General features: G+C 39.6%; 1 protein-coding gene and 1 long non-coding RNA gene across 10 annotated transcripts in view; one reads left to right on the forward strand and one right to left on the reverse strand.

Moving 5' to 3' along the window:
- The first annotated feature begins 462 nt into the window (after positions 1 to 462).
- Positions 463 to 15,568, forward strand: LOC127435327 (uncharacterized). Its single transcript, XR_007896183.1, has 4 exons — positions 463 to 510; positions 1,097 to 1,416; positions 12,223 to 13,041; positions 14,846 to 15,568. It is a non-coding gene; the product is annotated as an uncharacterized LOC127435327 (long non-coding RNA).
- Positions 15,569 to 17,165: 1,597 nt separating this feature from the next.
- LOC127435282 (autism susceptibility gene 2 protein homolog) overlaps positions 17,166 to 27,248 on the reverse strand; it is a 483,349-nt gene continuing 473,266 nt past the window's right edge. For 6 of the 9 annotated variants that reach the window (XM_051688652.1, XM_051688645.1, XM_051688629.1 and 3 more), the window contains 8 exons: positions 26,486 to 26,557; positions 25,269 to 25,298; positions 25,095 to 25,166; positions 24,368 to 24,500; positions 22,647 to 22,730; positions 21,118 to 21,201; positions 20,187 to 20,448; positions 17,166 to 19,605 (listed from right to left, as the gene is read on the reverse strand). In XM_051688652.1, coding sequence (XP_051544612.1) covers positions 18,306 to 19,605; positions 20,187 to 20,448; positions 21,118 to 21,201; positions 22,647 to 22,730; positions 24,368 to 24,500; positions 25,095 to 25,166; positions 25,269 to 25,298; positions 26,486 to 26,557 — 2,037 coding nt within the window. In that variant the 3' untranslated portion in view covers positions 17,166 to 18,305. The remainder of the gene's footprint in view (positions 19,606 to 20,186; positions 20,449 to 21,117; positions 21,202 to 22,646; positions 22,731 to 24,367; positions 24,501 to 25,094; positions 25,167 to 25,268; positions 25,299 to 26,485; positions 26,558 to 27,248) is intronic. The other 3 variants (XM_051688637.1, XM_051688677.1, XM_051688669.1) reach the window with 3 other exon arrangements.

Here is a 27,248-nt window from a genome sequence, read left to right on the forward strand (position 1 = left end):
GGTCACCTTTCGTGTCCAAATCTGAAAATTCACATGTAAACTGAACAGCATCTCATGTTGTCTTTACTACGCACTGCAAGGCTTTACATTCAATTTACATTGCAGTATAAATAAACTTAACATCACCAAATGGATACATCTGTTTGATGTAGGTATTTCCATAGGTGCACATTTCCATAAACATCACCTCTGTGGTAACCCTTTTTGCATAACCCCATTGGAATTTGTTTAAGTTGGCTAACTTCTAATTTGACATTTCTGTTATTGTTACATTGAGCCCTTCGAAGAAGAAGAGTATGTGCCATGTGACTAAAACAAGCAAGCAGAATGTGAAAGATAAGAGGCATTCTTGGGTGACACCGTAACCCGTCCTGGAGAGGTTGGGCTTGATAGCAAGCACTTGTTTTTTAGATGTGTTAAACAGCCAGTTGTCAACAGAAGTCATACAGTACACTGATGGGTGAGCCACTGTGTAACAGAGGGATTATGCTGATAGCTGGAGAGACAGTGGTTAGCCAAAGCTGTGACTGCATATTTAAACATGATTGTTATGGGCAGGTTTTACAACATTTGAGAACAACATTTGATGGTCTGGTGCTAGGGTGTAATATGCTGTCTTTTTATGTTGTTAGAGCCATAATAAGTTTATAATAGGTTCATAATGTTTTTAATATTGAAAATGCATAAATTCATTAAGTAAATACCTGATATGACTTATGATTTGATTGATTTAATATTGATATGGGGAACCGTTTGATTTATTTAGAACATGTTGCCCTTAGATCATATGAATATAATATAATAAATAATACGCATTGCGTGCATAACTGTTATTATTATTAGTATTATTTTATATCATAGAAGTAGAAGGGGATAGTTTTAAACAGTCTTTTGACTGTAAATCGTATTTTATTTGAAGCTTGCAAATGTGTATGTAGTTCTCAGTGCTTGATTGGTAACACTTTACAATAAGGTTCTATTCATTAACATCATGAACTAACAATAAATCAATTTTTACTGCATTTTTTTCCCTCCCTTTTTCTCCCCAATTTGGAATGCTCAATTCCCAATGCACTCTAACCTCGTGGTGGCGTAGTGACTCGCCTCAATTCGGGTAGCGGAGGACAAATCTTAGTTGCCTCCATGTCTGAGACCGTCAACCAGCGCAACTTATCGCATGGCTTGTTGAGCGCGTTACTGTGGAGACATAGCGCATGTGGGGGCTTCACGCCATCCACCACGGAATCCATGCACAACTCACCATGTGCCCACCCGAGAGTGAACCACATTATGGCGACCATGAGGAGGTTACCCCATGTGATTCTACCCTCCCTAGCAACCGGGCCAATTTGGTTGCTTAGGAGACCTGGCTGGAATCACTCAGCAAGCCCTGGGATTCGAACTCCTGAGCTCCAGGTGTGGTAGTCAACGTCTTTACTTGCTGAGCTACCCAGGCCCCCTTTTTACTGCATTTTTAAACATTTGTAAATGTTAATTTATTAAAATACTATGTTCATGTTTGTTCATATTGCATTAACTAAAGTTAACTTATACATAATATATACAACTAATGTTACAGAATGTATATGTATACAACTTTTTGTTGTTGTTGTTGTTATTAACCATTTTTTTATTGATTCCATGCAGCAAATCAAATAGACACAACAGAAAATGCAAAATCAAACCACATGAAATCACAACGTTTTCCCCCTGAACATTAACCCCACCACCCGACACAAACAAGCACTCCAGTGGTCAAAAGCCAACTGACAAAGACACACAAATAGACAATAAAATAGCAGAAAATATTTAGAAACATAATAAACCCCCCCAAAAAACACTAGTCTTTCTCTGCTGGCCCTCCCCGAGAGCCTTCCAAAAAGGCTAGATTGCTGCCCCATTTCCTGATGTATATATCCAGGTTGTCTAGCCCTCTATATACAATCTCCTCAATGCCGCCACCCTGCCCAACTCGATGCACCACTCACGAAATGAGGGCGCATCAGTCGACCTCCATCCCCTGAGGATTACCCGCCTGTCAATCATCACGCCGGTCAGGACCCAGCTCTCCATATATCCATCACCCATATTCAGGACCACCCCATCACCCAAAATACACAGTCTGGGGCAAAATGAAAACTGAGTGTCCACTACGTCACACATAGAGCTCTGAACCCTCAACCAAAATTCTTGGATCTTAACACATCCCCAAAAACATGGGTTGTGTCTTCTGATTGGCATCACCAGCAGGTGGGTGTGTCTTTAAGACCAAGCCTATACAATCTAGAGGGGGTCCAATAGAATCTATGCAAAATCTTAAACTGCATCAGACGCACCCTTGAATCTCTAGATGCAGACTTGACATTTTTTAGAATCCTAGCCCACACTCCCTCCTCCAAGTTTAAATCTTTTCCCCATAATCTCTTGAGAGAAGTTGAAGCTCCATCCCCCAGACTCTGAATTAACAGGGAGTAATACATTCATGCCTCATGACCTTTTCCAAAAGCAGTAATCACCACTTCCAGAGTATCTGCCACTTTAGGGGGGTGTATGCTACTCCCAAAAATAGTACAGAGCAGGTGGCACATCTATAAATACCTAAAGAACTTAGATCTGGGAATCTTGAAATGTTGAACCATATTTTCAAAAGATCTCAACACTCCACTCTCATATAGGTCACCGAGCATACTAACCTCCCTCACAATCCACTCTGACCAGCAGAGAGGAGACTTATTAATACGTAATTTTGGGTTCAGCCATATGCTCGAGGCAACATTTAAATAAATTTCAGAATTAAACACTCTGGACACTTTTGTCCATACCACGTGCAAATGCGAGATAACAGGGTGCGACTTAACTTCTCCAGTTAGTTTAATAGAAAGACTTTGCAATGGCAAAATAGGGGCAAGAATTTCCTATTCAATACAAAACCAGGGAGGGGCTCTCTCAGGTGGAAGCGACCAATGAGCCAAATGTCTGAGACCGAATGCATAATAATAAAACAAAATCTTGGGTAGGCCTAGCCCACCATTGTCAATTGGCCTATGTAACTTATTGAAATGAAATCTGGGACGCTTACCATTCCAAATGAATGACTTCGGTATACTATCAAATTGCTTTAAATAAGAGAGAGGAAACATCTACAGGGAGAGACAGTAGCAGGTAGTTTAATTTTGGAATACAATTCATTTTAATAACATTAACCTTCCCAATCATAGACAAATGTAATGAAGCCCACCTGCCCACATCACTCGAAAAACTTTTAATTAAGGGGTCAATATAAACTCTAACTAAATCACACAAATTTGCTGGGAATAAGATGCCCAAATAATTAATGCCCTGTTTGGGCTACTGGAAGGTGTCAGTTTAGGGAGTTCTAATGGTTCCACAAAGTTTCTAATATCTTCATCAGTACAAGAAGACGTGGAACAATAAAGATCAAGATAGAATTCTTTAAAAGCATTATTAATATCAATGGTCGAGGTAAAAATTTCACCACCAGCAGATTTCACTGAGGGAATGGTAGAAAAAGACTCTCTCTGCTTTATATATCTAGCCAAAAGCTTCCCTGCTTTGTACCCCGACTCAAAGTATGACTGTCTTGCCCTGAATAGCCAAAACTCCACCTTTCGCAACAAAATAGTATTATATCTGTATTTCAATTGGGTCTATTCTCTGAGGCCATCAGACGACATTAGGCGTTTCAGCACTGCCTTGGCACTTTTAATATTTCCTTCCAACTCCACAAGTTCTTGTGCTTTGGACATTTTGATGAATGAGGCATACTGTATGATCCGACCCCTAAGAACAACCTTAAGTGCCTCCCAAGCCACGCCCACAGAGGATACTGAAGACCAGTTAGTCTCCATATAAACATTAATTTCAGCCTTTAACATTTGTTGGAATTCAAGATTTTGCAAAAGGGATACATTAAAGCACCAACTATATGATTTCTTTTTCTCCGTATGTGACAACACCTCTAAACTCACCAGGGCATGATCTAAGACTAAAATAGAGTTTCCAATAGAGCAATCCAACAGATGAAATGAGGGGCTTAGTATATATATATATATATATATATATATATATATATATATATATATATATATATATATAAATCTATTCTAGAATAGATCTTATGGACTGATGAAAAAAATTTATAGTCCCTACCAGATGGGTTCAAAAGTCTCCAAATATCTGTAAGACCAAGATTTTTACACATCCTGTGAAGCGTCAGTGTTGCTCTAGGGGGGCTTGCACACTTTTGCTTCACTATGGTCAAGGACTGAGTCCATCAAAAGATTAAAGTCTCCTCCCAATATTATATCATGAGGGGTGACAGCGAAAACAATAATCACTCTTCCTAATTTATCTTTAATCTGTTTGAGACCTTTGAATTTTAGATGCTTATTAATGTAATGACTTCCCTGCTCTTACTTGAGCCAGCACCAAAGAAAAAATGTCCACCCCATATCTTCCCAAATTTTTCAGCTTCCTGCGGGGAAAGATGTGTTTCTTGAAGAAACACTATATAATATTTCTTACGTTTAATAAGAGAAATAACTTTCCTTCTTTTTATGGGGTGCCCCAACCCATTCACATTCCATGTGGAGAGAGATAATCCACTCATATTAACATCTGACATTTTGACATATTAGAAAAAATAAGTTGTATGTCAAAAACAAGATTATAAAGACCACTTTCCAACATTAGTGCAGCAATCAACCCCCGAACATCCCCCAGAAAAATAAATAAAAAAAAAACAGAAAAAAGAAAAACGTGCGTGGGGTTAATGCGCACGTTTTTCTTTTTTCTGTGTTTTTTGTTGGCACCAACTGGCGTCCATCCCTCTAAACTCAAACAGTCCCTGTGACAACATTGCCATTGGATTGCTCAAGTCCGGTGCTTCTATAAACATTTTGTGAGACAGAATTACACAACAGAAAATAATATATAAAACAAACTCCAGCCAATAGGCGGAATAAGCACAAAGAACGTGTAGATTCATCCACATAACTGTCCTGAAGGTGTGTTCCTCCACAAAACAAACTCCAGCCGCAAGGCGGAACCAACACAAAAAGAAACACAAAAGGCGCTCAGTTTCCTCAGACAGTCAAGTGAATGTTCAGTGAATCAGGCCCACTCAGCTGTTACATGAGTGGAACAAATGCCCTAATCACTCTAATGTTTGCAAGAAATATTCCACAAAACAAACTCCATCCAATAGGAGGCATAAGCACAAAGAACGTGCAGATTCATCCACAAACTGTCCCGAAGGAGTGTTATTCCACAAAACAAACTCCATCCGCTAGGCGGAACCAACACAAAAGGAAACACAAAAGGCGCCCAGCCTCCTCGGACAGTCAAGTGAATGTTCAGTGAGTCAGTCCCACTCGGCTGCATCGAGAGCATCACACAATGACTTACTCAGTCCATTGACTTTATAAAGGTCATCGCTTGCTGTGGGCATGTAAATATTTTGTGGCCATCCTTAGTATCTATTCTCAGTTTGGCCGGGAACATCAGTGCAAAAGCGACCTTGCCTTGATGTAAGAGTTTCTTGCATTCCTTGAATCGATCACGTTTCTCTCTTGTCGAATTCGCAAAGTCTGGGAACAAGAAAATGTTGTGGTTCTTCCAAGAAAGCCTTCCTTTACTCTTCGCCTCGCATAACACAAGATCTCTATTGGATGATCTCAGAAATTTGGCCAGAATTGATCGGAGCCTGTCTCCTTCCATGGATCTCTGAGCCAGAACTCTGTGAGCTCACTCGATTTCCAGCTTATGGCCTGTTATGTCGAGCAGACTCGGGAAGAGCTCGTCTAGGAATTTCACCATATCTCGGCCTTCTTCATCCTCAGGAATTCCAACAATTCAGACATTGTTTTGCGATTTTACGATTCTCAAGGTCTTCCAACTTTTCCCAAATGCGCTCCAAGTCCACCTTGGTCGCTAGGGGGTTAGCAGCTAATCCCCTCTCCGATAACTCCAGATAATCGATCCATTTCTCAACATCTGCAAGTCTTGTAATCAACTCAGTGAATTTCATCTCCATGGCAGTGATCGATCGACGTAGTACTGCAAGATCCTCCAAGTCAGCAACGACCTTCGTCAGCATTGCTGACATGTTCGACAGTTGACGCTGAATCTCTTTCACCTCACTGGCCAAATTGAGTCCCGGGCTTGTGGCCTGCTGCTCAGGGGCTTCAGCTTGAGCATGTAAGTGTCTTTTAATGTCTCCAGAGCCCGATGATATTGAATTCTTTGACATATTGTCTTTATAGAACAGATATGGAACACGGTGTATCGAATCTCACAGGTTTATGACACTAAAAGTATTAAAACTAGCAAAGTGTGCAGAGCTCGCCATTCATGCATGGTGCCACGTGACTCCAAATCTATGTACACAACTTTTGATGTAAGGGCATATAAAAATTAACATTAAACAAGATTAATAAATGCTGTAAAAGTTATTCCATGTTAGTCTATGTTAATTATTTTGTTAACTAACATTAAGGAATACAACCTTAATTTAAAGTGTAACCTTTTGATTTATTTATTTATTGCATTTTGATAAATGGAGAGTAAAAACTATTACACTGCATGTTTGTGGCATCACAAGTTTAATTCTAATGGCATCCCCTATGGAACCAGCTTAGAACACCACTACACAGGTGAAACTCTGTTTTATGGAAATTCTAATATTTGAAATAATAAACATGCCCCGGTCAATGCACTTTGCTGACTAGCCAGGCATTTAAGCAGTACAAAAGCTTCTGTTGGTGTTAGCCCTGTGAGCAGGACAGAACCTGCCCTTAAGCCATGACATTAGTGAACAGCGGAAGATAAGATATGAGCATTGTTATGTGTTCATGTGCTGATAACAGATAAGTGATCTTTCTTTTTTCAAAGCAGGCAGCCAGACCCTGCAGGCCAGACTAGAGCTTGTCTAGTGTCTTTTCAACAGTTGAGGAATGCAGAGCTGTTGAGCTGAAGCCAGGCATCTGCAATCATTTAGCTAAGGGTGTGCATACAGAAAATCCTTCCACCTCCCACTCTAGCAATCATACAGCACTGAATACTGAACAGAGCCAGCTTAAAAAGCATAGGGTCAAGTGCAGGCCAGTTGTCAGATGTTTGTTGTTAGTCATACAGTATGCCAGAAGTGAAAACACACAGATTAAGAGATTTTTCATTTTTTCATGCAGAATGAAAAGCACAAATTTATATCACAGGCCACGATTATATGCATGCTCCATATGACCAAATATCAGAAGAGTAGGAAAAAAACTAAATTTTTATATTTTCTGAAAAAACTGGGAGCGAATCAAAACTTGCTTGTCAAGGAATAGACCTTATTCATGCTAGCACCATTTTTGATTTTTAATGGCAATGAGGTTGTGAGAAATAGACTTTCAGTCTCTTCAGTGGGCTGCGCTGCAGTTTAAAGTGTTTTTGGATCATTCTGCGGACAAAACATTGATAAAATATCTGTCCAAGAACATTCAGTATACAACGAACTCCAGACAACATGAGTTGTGGAAAATCAGATGTTATCTAGAAGCTTTATACAGCTGTATTCTATTCGTGCCATTGAACAGATGGTAAGTTTTTCCCTCACAGCCTCGTTGTAATTCCCATTAAAAATCAAAGATGTCGCTAGCGTGAAAAAGTTCTATATGGTTGCAACCCTACCTTTTAAAGGGATAGTTCACCCAAAAAAGAACATTCTCTCATTATTTACTCACCCTTATGATATCCCAGGTGTGTATGACTTTCTTTCTTCACCAGAACACATTTGAAGAAAATTTGAAAAATATCTCAGTTCAGTAGGTCCTTAAAATGCAAGTGGATGGTGATCCGATTTTTTTAAGCTCCAAAAATCACAGACAGTCAGAATAAACGCCATCCATATGACACCAGCTCTTAAATTAATGTCTTCTAAAGTGACACGATCACTTTTGGTGCGAAAATAGATCAATATTTAAGTTCTTTTTTTGTGGCAGATGCTATTTACACCGGAGTGCAAATAGACACTCCGAATAAGGATTTGCAATAAGTGTAAATAGCACTGGGCACACTGCCCAGCTATATGCACGCCAATAGTCAGATAGAACCTGTCAAAACTATTAAAAATATTACACACACTTTGAAGAAAAGACATGGTGAGACAAGTGTGTGAATTTGACTTCCTGAACCTCAGGTTTCACGTAGCGACATTAGTTAAACAACTGATTAGTGCGTGAGCGGTCCGGGTTCAAGGCCACCTATTGCAAATTTCACTATTATAAAATATAGTCTAAGGAGTGTGATATCACTGAAAGTAAATGTGCCGTTCTCTTCATGATCGAGGGGCTCACTAAATGTTGGGCAGTGCAGAGAAGGGGGTGGACGGACGGACGCATGCACGCCATCTCACAGGCCGGCGACTCAGTTACCCGTTTGCTGGACCTGAAGAAACCGCTCTATCTAAAGTCACGCTCGAGCATTGATGAGGTACCATAACGTGACACATCAGGCGTGTTTCTTCCCATGCCAGTGATGTAGTTACGTTCTGTCATGGTACTTATACTATATACACTGATGTCCTTAGATTATTTAGGCTACTGTTTTATTATACACTAGGGTGCAAATAGCATTTGCCACTATTTACTGTTAGTGTAAATATCATCTACTGTAGCCTACAGCACCTTCATTTGGTAATTTAAATAGTTCTTATTCATTTGCACAGAATTTCATTAAATATATTTATGAATCTGTGCATGTGATATATGTGTTTGTTAAGAAAATTATGTTCTTTTTTGTACTTCTGAAGTAGGTATAGCTGTGCTGATAAACTACAGTTGATAGTTTTGCATTTTTAAGCTTTATGCTTTTTAATAAATAGACTTATTTGTTTGCACAATTTAAACTTGCTTAGTTGTTGATATTGGGTGTGTATAGGTGTACTTGTAGGTAGGGGGGCCCCATTTTAGGGCCCCCAAAATGCTAGGGCCGGCCCTGGGTTGCAAGGTGGTTGCTTACTGGCCCAAGTCAAAAAACCCACCCCCAAATCTCTATAATATGCTGGTTCTAGATATGGCTCAGATTCCTCCTTCAACACAAATCTATGGGATTTTTTTAAGGAAAAAAGAAATACATCTGCCTGCTCAGTTTCATAATAGCACACCTCTGCTCAACAAGCTGCATGTTTTGAGGTATCATTCATGGCCATAGCACAAATGGTGTGGGATGAGTTCTTTTTTTTTCAATCCCTAACCTTAAGTATGAACAATATTAAAAGGGATGCATCAGCACCACTAATAAAAATGTTATAGGGCCCTATTTTAAGAACGGGTAAGTATTATTATTCATATTGATCAATTTTTGACACACAAATCATAGCTAGTGTTAACAGTGATTGTATCGGCCTTCCAGGTTAGGTTCTAAATGTTTGCACACACTTTACTTCTACTGGTCGATTTTGCTTTAAAAATGAAATTCATCTATTGAAACACACACAAAAAATCTATATAAAATAAATTCACATTACATTTCAAACTAAAAGAAAATACAATTAAAATAACAAAGTGGGGGGGGGGATCCAATCTAACCACCTACCGAAAACCACATATTTTACCCTCTCCAAATTCCCCCAACAGCCTTTTACAGTACCTTAAAATCACTAAAACAATAGGTGAAAAAATACCAATATAAAATGACATCATAAACAATTGTAAGTATAAACTGTCACATCATTCTTGTGTTTTCCCACCAAGGACTCTTATTTTGAAATTCATAAGAGACTCTTCATTTGAAGTTTTGTCTCTTCCTCTTATGTCTGTCTTCCTATCAATTTCCCTAACTGTATTCCAGGTGTTCCTTGTCTCCTTGTAAACCTTAGTGTATATATATCCTCTTGTTCATTGTTCCAGTATCGGTTCTTGTTTGTATGTAGTGCGTTAGTAGCCAACATACTGCTGTTGTGTTTGTGTTACCTTCTTCATATGATTCCTTCATCATTGTATCCCCTTATTTTGTTTGTAATTAAAATTCTGCATTTGGATCCTCACTCTCTCGCCTCTTCCCTTCACAACTCTGACAGAAGAACTGACCCTACAAAATTGATCCAGCAGAACAGATTGAGTGGCTTTCCCAATGGTCCACACCTGCAGCTGAGTACTGCTTCAAATTTTGGAATCTGGCTGCTCAACTGAACTGGAATGAGAGATCCCTCAGAGTTATGTTCTGGTTTGGACTTAATGGCCCTGTGAGGAAGTTGGTCCCTTTAGACTGTGATCATCTGTCTCTTCAGGATTTTATCGATAACATCATAAGGGCTGACCTTCTGCTCTCTACTCCAGTGGTCCCTTCCTCGGTGGTCCCAACCATGAAGCTCCTAGCTCTGGTGGTTCCGGAGACCCCCTCAACAGAGGCCCATCTGCTCCTAGATCCGGTGGTTCCAGAGACCCCCTCGACGGAGGCCCTTTCGCTTCCCGCTCGTTCTCCTGAGTCCCTTCTATGGTTCCACCCTCCGAGTTTTCCACGGCTCAGCTCGCTCCTCCTCCAGTGGCACTGCCCCCTGAACTTTCTGCTGCTTTGCCTCTTGAGCCTCCTGCGGCACTGCCCGCTGAACTGTCTGCTGCTCTGCCTTTTGAGCCTCCTACAGCACCGCCCCCTGAACTTTCTGCTGCTCTGCCTCTTGAGCCTCCTGCAGCACTGCCCCCTGAACTTTCTGCTGCTCTGCCTCTTGAGCCTCCTGCAGCACCGCCTCCTGAACTTTCTGCCGCACTGCCTCTTGAGCATCCTGCAGCACCGTCCCCTGAACTTCCAGCTGCTCTGCCTCTTGAGCCTTCTGCGGCACCACCCCTGAACTTCCTGCTGCTCAGCATCTTGAGACTCTGCCTCCTGAGGCTTTGCCCCCTGAGCCTTGCCTCCTGTAGCTCCGTCTCCTGAGCCTCCATCCCTGGCAGCTCTGCCCTTGGAGTCTCTACCTTCAGCGGCTCCGCCCCCTGATCCTCTGCCAGACTCCCTTGAAGGAGGCCCTTTCACTTCTCACTCCTTCACCTGAGACTCCTTCCACAGCTCCGCCCTCAAGTCATCCATATTTACAAATCAAATGCACATACATTCAAATCTAATGGTTTCCCAGAAGGACATCGCAGATTTTGTGTTGCTTAGGTGCAAACATTTGAATTCATTTGTGATGGAAATGACTAAGGTGGAAAGATGGTAGATAAACAAATTGCAAGGAACAGAAAGAAATATTTAAGATAGAAAGTGCTAAAGAGACAGAAAAAACCCCTAAATAATATTAACTTTGAATTGAATAATTGAAATAAAAATGTTGTCTTTTAATCCAGCAAAAACTTTGAATCATGTGCAATAATAAAATTAATTGAAAGTCACACCAGACCTAAAACAACCTTCTCCATGTGATCATGGCACTCCTATATACCATGGCCAAGCAGACAGTCATATATCTGTGAGAGTCAAAGAGGGTGTATGTTTATGGATTTCACACATTGCTTAATGGAATAAATCAGGGTTTCACTGTTTGATGCAAGAAATCTCACTTTCCCCTGGAAACCCTTCAAAAATCTTCAGGCTATAGAGACGTACAGAGCAGACAAGTTGGAAAAAAAGGCATACGATTACTTTTGGTGCGAAAAAAAGATCAATATTTAAGTACTTTTTAAATATAAACCATCGCTTCCGTTAGGGTTCACGAGAGGGTGGAATCCAAGCAGTCTCTTGTGTGACATATTCACGTTGCCATGATACCGACATAAATTCACGCTCTCCACTTGGTTGAGACATCCAGGATAAGCACACAAATGCACCATAGTGAGTATAAATAAAGATACAAATACAGATCTAAACCAAAAGCAACAAAGCTTCTGTACAGCGTCCTCCTTCTCACTTGTAAACAGCGCTGCTATTCCAGCTGTGACTCAACGTGCGTCAGTTCTCACATGTTTCAAATGCCAATGCGATTACGTCACACGCGTGTACCGCTTCTGACCGGAAGCATGATTTAGAGTTAAAAAAGTACTTAAATATTTATCTTTTTTGCACCAAAAGTGATTGTGTCACTTTAGAAGACATTAATTTAAGAGCTGGTATCGTATGGATGGCGTTTATGCTGACTGTCTGTGATTTTTGGAGCTTAAAAAATCGGATCACCATTCACTTGCATTTTAAGGAACTACTGAGCTAAGATATTTTTCTATTTTTCTTCAGATGTGTTCTGGTGAAGAAAGAAAGTCATACACACCTGGGATATCATGAGGGTGAGTAAATAATTAGAGAATTTTCATTTTTGGGTGAAGTATCCCTTTAAATGTCTTTTCTGCGCAAGAAGCTGAAAAACAGCAAGACGCAGTGCAACGGTCAAAGACCTCCGTCTAGCATATGTTCACATAGAACAACGAGAAAACATCGCTGAAAGGCCCGTTCTTTATTGAGAATGGCATCCTTCTCCGCCATTGACTCTGGACCTCCACCCTCTATTGGCAACACAGACTGCAGGTCGTCTGAATATCATGCCAGCTTCTTTCCACTATAACTCCCGTCTCTGCTAGCTGCATAAATTCTCATTGGCTTTTACGATTTGTATACACAATGATGCCTGTGTGAGGAGTCGGGCAGTGAGGTTTCACTTAGGCATGAAGACATGAAAAAAATATTTTTAAAAAATGAATGAAAGTGGAAAAATTATTTTGGCTGCTGGGGCTCAGTTGGTCTTTCTGGAATTCTCTTTTTCTCTCCCCCGTTTCTGAGTTTCTCTACCAATCCATATCTTTACAGCCACTGTTGCTAATTGAATCCCTTTATGTTATATCGCATCTCTGTAGTTTGATTGTTTTAAGAATGAAAGATAGTTTGCTTCCACTTTATTGTTCCTGAATCAGTTGTGGTTGCAGTGGATGATTTTCTTTCCAGAAGCACTATAAGGAAGTCAGCTTCTGGAGGATCAAGCTCTATGGCAGCATATCTGGAACAGAGGTGCAGAGAGACCATAGATGTTCTTTTATCATTTTGTCTGGAATTCACTTTGAGGTCAGTGCTGTAAATGTTGGAGAAAAAATATGTATACACAAGAATGTTACATTTTTACTTATATGTAAATAAGTTTAGTTTTATAACTCGCAATAGTTTTGGGTTTCCTCGCAATAAATTAACCATAGTAACTATATAGAAAAACTGTAGTACCATGATTGTAGTAACCATGTTAGGTTGGATCAAATTAACCATTGTTTAAGTGATGTTGTGTTTTTTTTTTTTTTTTTTTTTTGTGGAAACTATGATTGTACTATAGTAATATAGTAGTAACCTTGAATGTAGTTACCATGGTTAATATTGTGGTCACTATGTTTTTACTACAAATACCATGGTCAATCTTCATTCACTAAAGAAACTATTTTTAAACTATGGTATTTGTAGTAAAACCATAGTAAACTAAATAAAAAATGTTTATTACCATAGTTGTCATTTTCCTTTATTATTACAGATGTTTCACTATGAACACCATGGTTAAAATATGGGTACTGTAGTACAACCAAGGTAACTTTTGTGATTATGGTTTACTTCAAATACCATTGTTGAACAATTTAATATAGTAAAACCATGGTAATTTTATTTGTATTTTTTTAGTTACTATGGTTTTAGTACAAATACCAAGGTTCAACTATGGTTACTGTAGTAAAACAATGGTTAATTTATTGCAAGGCAAAGCAAAACAATTTCAGAAAAAAATACAAATAAAAAAGATAATCCAGCATCATTCAAACACAATCGTTTTTTAGTTGATGCCATTGTAGAAATTCACTCATCACAGTAAGCAAGTATTCATTGAATCCCTGAGTGAAAGTGTCCAAAAACAGGGTGATTACTAAGATTAAGCAAGTACTATTCAGCTGGTCATGTGATCTTAACATGGCAGCCCCCTTTAGGGGAACCTCTTCATATAGAATAAAACAGCAGACTGGAGTCTTCATCTCATGTGAGTGCTCATGATTTTATATACAGTTGTGCTCAAACGTTTGCATACCCTGGCAGAAATGGTCCAATTTTAGCATTGATTTTGAAAATATGACTGATCATGCAAAAAAAAAAAAAAAAAAAAAAAAATAAAAAAAATAAACAGTCTTTTATTTAAGGGTAGTGATCATATGAAGCCATTTATTATCACATAGTTGTTTGGCTCCTTTTTAAATCATAATGATAACAGAAATCACCCAAATGGCCCTGATCAAAAGTTTACATACCCTTGAATGTCTGGCCTTGTTACAGACACACAAGGTGACACACACAGGTTTAAATGGCAATTAAAGGTTAATTTCCCACACCCATGGCTTTTTAAATTGCAATTAGTGTCTGTGTATAAATAGTCAATGAGTTTGTTAGCTCTCACGTGGATGCACTGAGCAGGCTAGATACTGAGCCATGGGGAGCAGAAAAGAACTGTAACAAGGGCAAACATTCAAGGGTATGTAAACTTTTGATCAGGGCCATTTGGGTGATTTCTTTTACATTATGATTTAAAAAGGAGCCAAACAACTATGTGATAATAAATGGCTTCATATGATCACTATCCTTAAATAAAAGATGATGATCAGTCATATTTTCAAAATCAATGCCAAAATTTCACAATTTCTGCCAGGGTATGCAAACTTTTGAGCACAACTGTATACGTTTCAAAATTAAAATTCATTTCTTTAGAAAACGTTTTAAATGAAGAAAAAATTGCTGAGTGCACCTTTAAACCTACATTAGTGACATAATCCATCAATACATAGTTTATGTGAATGATATTTTACTATATCTTATGTTTGTGCTTCAATTTCTCTGGTCTCTCTATCAGGTCTGGGTCTTGAAAGTGCTAACTATCTGATTGGAGGGAGACACCAGACGGCGAGGGAGGCACAGATGCTCTGTGTCTATAGAATAGCCCTCTCAATTACAGCATGGCCAAATTGAAACGGATCCCGATTTAACTCTCTTTCCAATAAACCTCACAGCAGCTTTGCCAGCCTCTCTCTTTCTCCAGCAATGGACCTCTCTGATGCAGCATGTCCAGATAGGCTGCCAGACACAGCAGGGAGAGCATCGATTCTCAATAACATCGCTAATGACTGCACACTGCCTGATGCATGCTGCCATTACTGGAGGTGAGGGCCAGGACTGAGGGCAGGCCCAAGTGTGGCACACCAGATGGAGCCGGTTAGGAATGGTTATGAGGATGAATTGTTTGTCAGTTTGAGAAGAAAGATTGAGAGAATAAGAAAATGAAATAGATTGACTTCCCTGCTGAAAAGACCAGGTCATACCACAGTGAATTTCCATGCTGGTCTATGCTGTTTTATGCTGATAAGTGCTGGTTTGGTGCAGAAAATGCTTCTCAACCAGCATGGTCTTTCTGTTAAAGCTGGGTGAATAAGGAAGTCTTGCTAGTTAAGGTAGTTAAAGGGATACTGCACCCAAAAAAATACAAAATAAAAATAATGAATTAACTCACACTCATATTGTTCCAAAGCCATATGACTTTCTTTCTTCTGTGAAAAATAAAAGTATATGTTAGGCAGATTGTCAGCCCCAGTCCCCATTCACTTTCGTATCACAATATTTTCATACAACAGTGAATGGTGACCAAGGCTAACATTCTGCCTATCACCTTTAGTGTTGCACTGAATTGAGAAAGTCATAGTGGTTTGAATAAAATGAGGGTGAGTAAATGATTAGATAATTTTCATTTTTGGGTGATCTATCTTGGGTAACCTTTAAAAAGCCTGGTAGAGATACCAGCACAACAGCATCCAGAACACAACATACACTTTTCAGCAGGGTTGGTCAAAACTAGAAGGCCACAAATTGTGTTGTAAGACAGCTTATTTGCAGGACGCAGACAACCTTTTAGTTTCTTTCTGTTTTCTCCTCTCTCCCTTTCTTGATCCATCCCTCTCACTCCCATTAATGAGTGCAGACCGCGGGTCAATACGGCACTAGCCCCACAGTCAATACCAGTTACCTGCAACACAAACACTCAAAAGCTGCAGTTGCAGAAAATCAATGTCGTGTTGCAGTCTTCTCCCATCACTACTCTTGGCCTACTCTCTAAAATACAGCTGACATTAATGGTCAATCATGAGAATATATAATTTGTATAGTGACTGTGGGAACTCTCAGTTTACTTATGCAGTACAAGTTGATTTATATTTTTACATGACTTGGACTGTTACGGTTTTTTGTTCATAAAATATCTTGTTGAGAATCTCATTACCTAAATATCTGTCTAGGTGAATGTCTGGGTCACATTTCACCCCAAAATAAACAATAAAAATAAATAATAAAAAATGTGTTTTGCAGAATTATTTTTAGGATAATATAAACATATACAGTATATACATACACACTGTATATTCTTTAAATTGTACAGTATGTATGTAAAGTACAATTGTAAGTATACATCATGCCAGTATTTTATTTTTATTTTTTTATTTTTCCCCTTTTTCTCCCAATTTGAAATGCCCAATTCCCAATGTGCTTTTTAAGTCCTTGTGGTCGCGTTGTGATTCGCATCAGTCCAGGTGGCGGAGAATGAATCTCAGTTGCCTCCGTGTCTGAGACCGTCAACCTGCGCATCTTATCACGTGGCTTGTTGAGTGCGTTGCCACGGAGACATAGCACGTGTGGAGGCTTCACGCCATCCACCACGGCAACCACGCTCAACTCACCATGCGCCCACCGAGAACGAACCACATTATAGCGACCACGAGGAGTTTACCCCATGTGACTCTACCCTCCCTAGCAACCGGGCCAATTTGGTTGCTTAGGAGACCTGGCTGGAGTCACTCAGCAGCCCTGGGATTGGAACTAGCGAACTCCAGGGGTAATAGCCAGCGTATTTTACCACTGAGCTACCCAGGCCCCCCCATCATGCCAGTATTTGTCGTACTTCACCGAATGTGTAAAAATTTTAAAGGGGTGGGAAATGTACTTAACTTTCATGAAAATATCAGTGCAAAAATGTTTAAAGGTCCTACAATAGGCTTCATGTTCATTATGTTAAACCCAACATTTTTCTTGTGATTTTGAGGTGAAATCACCCATTTTTGAGAACAAAGTATTCCACTCTTGCAAAAACATAAGAAGGCTGAATACAATAGTGAAATACAAGGCAGGTGTGCAGATATAAGGTCCAACCTTTATTCCATACATTTTTAAACCATGAATGTTCATTTTAATTTTTTTTTCACGCCTAAAGCTCTACTTGTTTTGTATACAAGAGTCTAAGAAAAACAACTGCACAACACCACAAGGTCGACAGAAAGAGTCTATTGCCACACAACCATTCCAATATGTCTCTCAGATGTCCATTTTCTGTGGCTGGATTAACTGCTAAAGCAGTTCCTTTATGACCCGGAAGTTTATAGTTGTTTGTTTAATTGGCTCTTCATTGGAAAAATGAATAATCCAGGTTCTCTTTTTAGAACACATTCAAATTTTCCATTTCGATAACCGTCCAATCAGAACTCTCTTTACCCTCTTTGCATAGATTGCATCGCCATGACCCTGCCCCCATATGATTCTTCTCCTCTGACTGGCCAGCTATGTCACCATGGTTTTCAACCTTGAAGTGGTTCAATTTTATTTCAATGTTTTTTTAGAAACATTTAAAAAGCCTAACAAATTTACAATGTAATTTTATTCCAAGTATTATCAACAAGATATTTACAATATCTTTAAACTTAACATAAAACAAACAAGAGTATTGTAATACATACAGTATTTGTCTGCATATTCCAAAAGAAAATCGAGCAAACAAAAAAACTCCAAAATGTAACTTTGTACCTGGTAAGCACTGAGTATCTCCAGGTACCACAGAGCAAATCAACTGTCAAACAGTGAGTTCATAACAATTCAGATATGTAGACATCCATATCCAGCAGCTCACTAGGATAAATGCAAGGCAGGAAACCAATGAAACTTAATGCAAATACATAAAAATGTCTGTACATGAAAAAGACTAGGAAATGTACAAACTAATTTCAGAATTGAAAACTGAAAAGGCATTGGTTTAATATATTAATATCAAATTTCTGGTTGGTAGTTAACGATTACATTTTAATTTTGGAGCTATGAAGAGGTGAAACAATCAACTCATTCCTTTGACTCCAAAAAATAAAATAATGGTGATGTGCTTGTTCAAAAGTACAAATCTTTGTACAAATGACACATATCTCTTTATCATTTATCATTGTGTGAAAATAAGTGCATGTTGCCTGTGTCAAACTCAAACAAGGCATTTTTTCCTTCATAATGTGTTACCGCGCCTCTACTTCTTTGGGGTTGCGTGACGGAGAGTACTCCCGAGGGTCTTGTGTGGTGATTGGCGTAGTCCGTCTTGGCGATGCTGGTCTGGCAGCGCCAGAGGGTACCAGAGGTGGAGGGGCACTTAGTGCTGCCGTTGGAGGTGTCCGATTAAGAAGTCCATTATGTCCTGTTGAAGGGCTTAGCCTCGGATACGGCATCCCACCAAGGTGCGACATAAATGGGGGCATATGTGGTAAGTGTCCTTCAATGGGTGATTGGTGAAGTTGATGAAGCCTTGCCCGATCCAGTTCCTCCCGTAAATGCAAGCGCTCCCTTTCCTCTGCTAGTTGCCGTTGTCGCTCCTGTTCCCGTCGAACTTCCAGAAGGTGTTCGTGGTGCGAGTAGTCATGTGGCTCTCGATCCCGGTAGGGCCGTTCTGGATCATAGACACCAGGGAATCGGTGTCCGGGTTCAGAACGAAGCTGGAAGTCCATGCGGCGTTGCAGGTCGAGATTCCGGTACGCCTCTCGTAAAGGATCCCAGGAGAATGCTGGGTGAGGAATGCGGTCACGTCCCGCTGCAAGAGGGCTGACACCCATAAAGGGTGCCATGCGAGTGCGTTCTAGTATGTTTAGGCTACCCATTTGGTGCATGGCACTCATAGAGAGGGGGAGTGAATGTGGCATGGGGACTCCGTGTAGTGAGGCGGGTGCAGGAGGGTCACTACAGCGAGGAGAAGGTGGAGGTGGCTGATGGGGCAGTTGAGGGTGGTGATGAGCAATGGGTGTGGTTTGATGAGGTGGGGGAGGGATTTGAGGCTTGGGGGCTGCTTCAGATCCAACCACCACCACGTCCTGCTCTTCCTTGCGTTCCTCTTTGATCTTCATATCGTTCTTTACTTTGTGTTGCAGATCTCCTGAGCTGGTTTCCTTCCGATCCCTTTCAGTGTCTTTAATCGGTAGCGGTGTTGGAATACCTATCTTGATTCCGCCGTTAAGGGCATTTTTTGAGTATGGAGAGGGCGATCGCTGAATGGGCTTGCAGGAGTCATCTGAGGATCTTCTGTCTGTGATCTCTTTGCCTGGAGAGCGACTTTCCTTCACCTTTATGTCTCCCAACATTGCAGCCTCTCGCTGGTGGTCCAACAGTTCTTTTTCTGGTTCTCTGTTGCGGTCAGCACTACTACTGCGGTGTCTGCCTGAGTCGGTGGAGTTCTGACTGTTTGAGCGGATCAGACTGCTGATCTGGTAGCTAACTGGAGCAGAAGCTGGAGAGGAGCGGTTTGAATGACGATTACGGTCAACAGAATCTCTGCAAAAGGAAAGACAGAAAGAGAGCAAAATGAATGTTAAAAATACATTTATATAACTAGAAAAGTGTGTCAAGATAAACTTTGAATGTTGGCTTAACAAAAGTTTTTATAAAAATTTTATAAAAAGTTTAAAAAGCCTTCAAATTTGAGGGCTATCTAAGCCTGACAAATAGATTAATTGATCGATGTTAGAAATATTTGATTGTCCGTTACAGGAAAATAGTAACTTTGATCTTTTAGAAACGATATAGCAAAGTCAGTCAGAACAGTCTGAAGGTCTGTGCCAGTCTAGGGGAAATTCGGGATCATTTTGATCATCCACTTTTGTAAAATTGTTATACCAATCACAATCACAAAGACAAAAGACAAATCAGAACAGATTATGACTGTGCCTAATTTGGTGGACATAGCATGAAGTCTCTAGGACGTCATACAGTAAAACATTTTGGTGTCTGGTTAGGGAGACCTATGTTTGTTTAATAACAGTATGTTGACTTGACAAAGTCTGACCCTTATTAGCAGACAAAAAGGGGATGAATTGAGTCCATTGATCTGGGTAATCTCAGTTTGTAACACCTACCTGTCCTTATCTTTCTCTTCTTTTCCAACAGAAGAGTCTCTTTTCTCTCTATCTCGTTCTTTATCTTTCTCTCGTTCCCGGTCTCTGTCCCTGTCATGGCTGTTTGCAGAGCTGCTTCTTTCTGCATCCATAGATTTAGGCCACTGTGGAGGGGTAGGGAAGGAGGGTGGAGTCCGGTGCAGCCGATGCCAGGTATCGTGATGGGGACTACTAAGACCAGGCAGCCCTGGACCCTCTTTGGGTCCAAACACACTGTTGGCCCCTGAAATGAGAAGAAACAAACCATCCATTTAACAGGTTATTCCAACAGAAAGAGGGTAAAAAGTTGCTTTTGTCTTCTGTTGAGGTTCTGCTCATACAAACTGAAAGGTTAATGGTGTATAGTAGTTTCTCCAACTGATGTCAAATGGGGTACCAGGGGGCTTACTCACTACTCTCCTGCTTTTCAAGACTTCTCAGGAGAGAACAAATCAATGACCCAGTGGGGTCAAGCGCAATGAAAAGCAAAGCGTTCCATTGAGATTCTTTTTCAATGCAATCAATTTCACTCAAAAGAGTACCATTCAGCCAATGAAGGAAGAAGCGAAAGGAAATGAGATATGGCAAAAAACAGAAAGAATAAGAGTGGACCCTCCACCTTAGTTTGCGAGCACTGGGAAACTAATTAATGCAAGAACAATGCTAAACCAGTTAGGCTGCAAGCTTTGATTTGGGGTGTGAATTTGTCAAAAGCTGCCGGTGTACGATTAAACCAGTCTGCTGTAATGCCTGCCTCCCCCTACCTCCCTAAACTCTTATTTGGCATTTGCTGCAACACTAAGTGCCTTTCTTTCATTCCCTCCTCTATTTTTTATTCCCTCTGCTTTCTCTGTGGTCCAGAGCTAAGCTGTGCTGCTCTGAGTCAAGCTAGAGGCCGGGGGCCGGGGCTTACCAAGGGTTGGGTTGCCTAATCCACCGAAGGCACTGCTTGAAAGGTTGCTGAGGCCGCCAAAGGTACTGGAGCGACTGAAAGGATCTGCAAAATGCCAAACAGGGATTAGCGACGCAGGGCCGGAGGTGCCCGACCATTCCAACCGGCTTTTCTCTTACAAGCCAGCTTTGTTTTTGCGTCACTGTTACTGCTGCTATTCTGACTTCCTAAGGGTTGTTTATTTTTCCCAGTAGGACTGTTGGAAAGTATTCATTGGCTGCACATTCAGCAGCAAGATGTGCTGGCCTTGAAGAGCAATACCTGATTGGAGTGTGATTGTTTGGGCACAATTGTGCAAATTTTGAGATGTCTGATATGCAAAATGGTTAAATAAAAGCTTGTAAATTTCAGCTCATGTGTCCCATTTCCTCTAGATATTTCTCTTATCCTTCCATGTAGTTATCAGTAAAATATTAAGCTAATTATTAAAACTTACCTTGCTGGGAAGGCCAAATCATTCCTAAAGTATATTTAGATATATTTAATTAAATACAACCTCACATCAACAAAAGAAAAACACAATTCAGTGCTATCTGTGTGGAACCAGAATTTAAATTCCTCAACTCCAGGTTTGGATTTATGACTAATCCTCAATGTGTTTCGTTAGTTTCTCTCCATTTCCTCTGTGCCCCAGGTGTTTATGAACTCAAATTGGATTGACTTGAAAGCTCACTGTGTGAAATCACCATTCAGCTCAGAAACCACATAACATCACTGATAGACACGGCTTCAATTATTTTTGGAATGAAGCACAGGAAACGGGGGCTGATAGTAAAATGTACGTTTACTATGTTGTAGAGAACACTGGTAGAATACTGGTCAGAATTTTCTATGACATACAATGGGGGAAAAAAACATTTTGGCCAATTGAATTGATACTTCTCTTGGAAGTAATTAACAACACATTATTGTGAACAATATACACAATATTGTTTCCAAATCAGTTAATATTAAATATCATATTTTGGAATACAATTCATTTTGGAATTCTGAGGTTGAAAAACACTGTAGTTACTCAATAATAAGTTAGTTTTGTTCAGATGAGATTATAATAAGCGACCCTTGGGAAGACACTTCTGAGCCGCTGATAACAAGACTACAGCACACCAACAGACCATAATCAGATGCCATTTTTCATTTGATGTTAACAAAAAGAGAAGCACAGTTCATTTAATACGTCATTCTATCTTTAAGTCCTAGATCAAATATAATATTCCCAGCTGAAGTTTTCTGGAGTTTTTTGTGCACTGGAAATTTATGGAAAGATGTACTGTATTCTCAATGTTTCACTGAATGAACAATTGACACCCATGTATGCAACACTACAACATATGGAACAGACTGTACTTCTATCCAACAAAACCTTGTTTTCATCAGCATCAAAGTAAATATGGCTTTCTCTGACTAACGTCTATACAACAGAAGAACATATACCATTTAAAACACTAAAGGACATACGGAAGAAATATTTAAAATGGTGGGTTACTTACACTTACCTGCCAAATGGCTGGGAGGCAGGAAGCCAGTGTGATGAGGAGACGGTCCATACGGTGAAGCTGCCGGATGGCCCGATCCTATGGAGTATGAAAGAAAATTATCATAATCAGCCTGAATTTCAGACAAAGTTTATCAAACAGTGAACAGATACACCAAAACAGCCACATTTCATTAAAAATGAATCACTACAGATTTGACATGCCGATAAGAGAGATCTTGGCTTAGGAAAGGAGCGGATTTGATACTATAACCTTGTTACTTAAAAGGTAAAGTGTGAAAGGTTTTTCTATGTTAAAATACATTCTCCAAACTCAGTTTAATGCAGAGTCAACTGTAAGCAAGCCATTGCATCTCTCTGGCAGTTACATTGCTCTGCTTGATTGAGACAACTTCTGGCTCAACCAGTGATGTGGGTTTGCATCATGACTATCTATAATAAACTGTTTAGTGGAGAATTTACTAGTTTTCCAAAAAATGGCAGATGGGGCAGGGCAGAAGGGGTGGTAGGTGTTTTTGGAAAACATGTTTGGAAATAATCACCATTTCAGCAATGCCGTTTGGTGCTGCCAGTGGAGCAGAAATTAAACACTGCACCTTTATAAAAGCCACAGCAGTAATTTAATAAGCTAATACTGTGTATTGAGCCTCTAAGATGATGCAGAGATGTCTTGGATTGAGTGTTCAGGTTGTGTTTGAAAGGGTCAACTGTCTATTTAGGCTGAACTATGTATCATTTGTTTGTGTGTATCGGTAATGAAGAAACCAATTACAAGCTCCTTCATGACACAATGCAGCATAATTACATTCTAAAGGGCAGACACGCTCATGTTGCCCTTCAACCGAGAGCTACCAGTCAATTGTATCAGGTAAACGCATTTATATTCACGCTTGGGGCCCCAGTGTTGGGCTGAGACAATATTCAAAATAACCACATGCAAATCAGCGAGCAAGGAGCTGGAGAAAAAGACATACAAATCCATTTTCATTATACTAAAGCCATTCCAATAGAGAGAATGCAGTATAATTTTACAAGATCAAGAATAAATAATCTGTGAGGGCAGTATCTGAGTTGGATTATAAATGTACTGTAGTATGTATGTGGAATGAAAATGAAACTTTAAAAAATAGGATATGTGTATGCGGTTTTATACAGTTATTTACCATAATCAGCATTGTGCATTTCCATAACAGCAATCAACAGTAAGCTGGCCTTTTCCAAGAATGGTTGGGCAACTGCTACTTTTTCTCTAGAACTGTCATCATCATATTGGGTATTAAAGTCAACATAAAAATACATTTTGCAACCCATTTCACTTCCTTAATCTCACGTATTTCAGAGTAAAACATGTTTTCAAGATTTTACTTGACTTTATGCATCGGGAATTAATTTGATCTTGAAAAATGGTCTCTAAATGATAAGATGATTAGAGGGGAGAAGTTGAAAAATGGTGAAACCAGCCAGAATGTTGTTTCTGAGGCGAGGCAAGTTATAACATTCTATTAAAAGACTACAAATGTTTTGTTGAAGTACTGTTCAACAATGATTGATTCACAATACGACAAGGAATTTGTATAAAATAAAGTAAATAGGGTACATTTTTAAATTCATGTTGACTTTAAACAGTTTTTCATCAAAATTTTCAGAGAATTCGATTTTTTGAAAGATTTCCTGCGAAAAATATTCTGCATTTAAATGTCATTTCATTACACAAACCTGTTGATGAAAAGAGTGGCCTGGCAAGATCATGAGGGTAGGGGAACCCAGGGAACACACCAGGGCCTGGCGGACGGCTAAACAGATCAAGTTTTCCATTCATGTCCAGTTTATGAGGGTCTAAGTGCATCTGCTGTTGAGGGACAAACATCATTTTGAGATTATATTTAATGCAAACATCCTGCATGCATAAATGTGTTAATATTTTCCAAAACATAAAATGGTGCCCAAAACAACAACAACAACAACAAAAAAAAAAAACATCCAGTGAGCGGCAGTTCTGTGGACGGAAATGCCTTGTTGATGAGAGAGGTCAACGGCGAATGGTCAGACTGGTTCGGGCTGACAGAAAGGCTACGGAAACTCAGATAACAACTCTGTACAATTGTGGTGAGCAGAATAGCATCTTAGAATGCACAACACGTCGAACCTTGAGGCAGATGGGCTAAGACAGCAGAAGATCACGCCGGGCACATTATTAGGACCATAATGTTCCTGATAAAGTGGTCAGTGAGTGTGTGTGTGTACATATATATATATATATATATATATATATATATATATATATATATATACTGTATATAACATATTTTTCTCTGTACTATTACAAGTTGAGGCTGGCTTATGTATTCTTGTACTTCCTTCTAGCTATATATCATATAAAAGAAAAAGAAAAAAAGAGGGGAAGGCTTTTGTGAATCTTTTCTTGGGTTCTATGATAACTTACTTTCATCTTCTGTTGATGATGGTAGATCTGCCAGGCGATCTGAACATGTACTGCACACCATTTACCAGGCTTCTGACATAAACACAGAGGAAGTGTCAAAGCATTAGCAAAAAGGCGGTGGCATTTATGGGGAAAATTTAGGGATTTGGAATGGAATGAAAGGGTGATTCTTACTCTTACTGATGTCCTAAAAGGATCTGTTATCTGTGAGGAAACAGAGAAAAATAAGACTTAATGACTGATCTCTAAAGGGGCATTAAAACTGGCAGCGATCTGTAGCGACAAAGCAACCCAAGTCATTTGTTTTATATGATATTTGGTGATTTCTTTGCAACATGAGTGACATGAACCCATTTTATTTCAGTAATCTCACATCTTTCTTAGTGAAACAGGATACTCGACTAGAAATGAAATCTCTGACTAGAGGGAGTTTATGTGACAAAGCAACCTGAAATCACCAATTTTCAATGAGATTTGGCGATTTCCAGCAAATGATTTAAACTAGGGGGACTTTATGTAAGGAATTGACTGGATCCTCAAAACAGTGGGTGTTACATACCAGAATGAAGCTGATCTCTAAAGGGGTGTTCACACTGACAAATATCTACAGCAACAAAGCAACCTGAAGTAATTTATATTTAATCAAATGTGGCAGTGTCCGGCAACATGAGCAACATGAAACAATGTTTGCAATTTATTTTATTTTAGTAATCTCACATCTTTCTAAAGGAAACAGGATATTCAACTAGAAAAAGGATATTCAAATAGATGGACTTCAAATGATAAAGCAACCTGAAGTCATTCGTTTAGTCTGTCCATTCTGAAGTCATTTTGGTGATTTGCAGGAACATGAGTGACATATAACAACACCCATTTTATTTATGTAATCCTGCATATTTCCGAGAGAACAAGATATTTAACTAGAGGGATTTTATGTGTCAAATAAACTTTAAATCATTTGTTTCCAGCAAATGAATTCTAGAAGGACTTTAGGTAGGGAATTGGATTGGATCGGTTAATGAAAATTGTCTGCTACAAACCAGAATGAAGGTGATCTCTAAAGGGGCACTCAAAATGACAGCATTCTAAAGCAACCTGAAGTCAATAATTTGGTTGGTGAGTTACGGCAACAGAAGCGATTGTTTGTGATGCAACAAAGCTGGGCAGAGCTCAACTTTCTCAAAATGAACATTGACGCAATGCGTGACTACCAATAGGAGTGCACTCAGTGATCAGCTGCCTCATACAGTTATACTACACTACAAACTGCAGTCGAGTTGGAGTGCCGGCCTACTAGAAACCAAAGGAACAGAGACTCAGTGACCTCCAGTAATGTAATTGCTGTCAGTGAGAACAGGGTTTGAAGTGGATCTCCTCAATGGGTGGCTTACCCTTGGGTCCTTTTGTAAGAGAGTGTGGGGGACAGCTCCTGGTCGTGCTGCAACATCAATAGGGTTTGAGGCCTAAAGAAAGAAATTCAGACTGTCTACAAAAGACTAATGGAACAAAGTTATACATTGAGGATTGACCTTTGCTTCATTAGCGTTTTGAGATATACTAGGTATTGATCACAATTCAACCTCATGCATCATGTATGAAAATGGGAGCAAATGTTCCTGGACATCTATAAATTCTGAACACAGTATAATAGACTTATTTATTTACATGGTGTGATTACTAAAATATGTCTGGCACCAGCTAACCTCCCCTATATTTAGGCCAGAAAACACTATTTCATTTTAGGGTTGTATACTCTGAACTTGTCCAAATATCAAATTTACTCCTTAAATATTAACTATGGCTTCTGTATTTTTCCATGTATTCTTTCATTAAGTCATGTGTCCCATTATAGGCATGGCTGAAGTTACAAAACTTCACTTCATTCCCAAGTTTGGTGGATGCCACAGTCATTTATCCTCATAAACTTAATTTTTGCTAGATATTTGAGACTTGCTCCAGTTTTTACTTATAGCTAACATGATAGTGAGAGTTATTTGAGAAGTGCCAGGGAAAAAAACCCATTACACACCAACAGAGTGGAGGCTATGTCATACACAAATCAAACACGCACGCACGCACGCACACACACCATCTTACTCAAGACCACAGTGCAAACTTTCAAGTTAACACAAATGCCTCCAGTTATTGAGCCTG

This window comes from Myxocyprinus asiaticus, chromosome 4 (genome assembly GCF_019703515.2).
Source record: "Myxocyprinus asiaticus isolate MX2 ecotype Aquarium Trade chromosome 4, UBuf_Myxa_2, whole genome shotgun sequence".
NCBI classification, from domain to species: Eukaryota; Metazoa; Chordata; class Actinopteri; order Cypriniformes; family Catostomidae; genus Myxocyprinus; species Myxocyprinus asiaticus.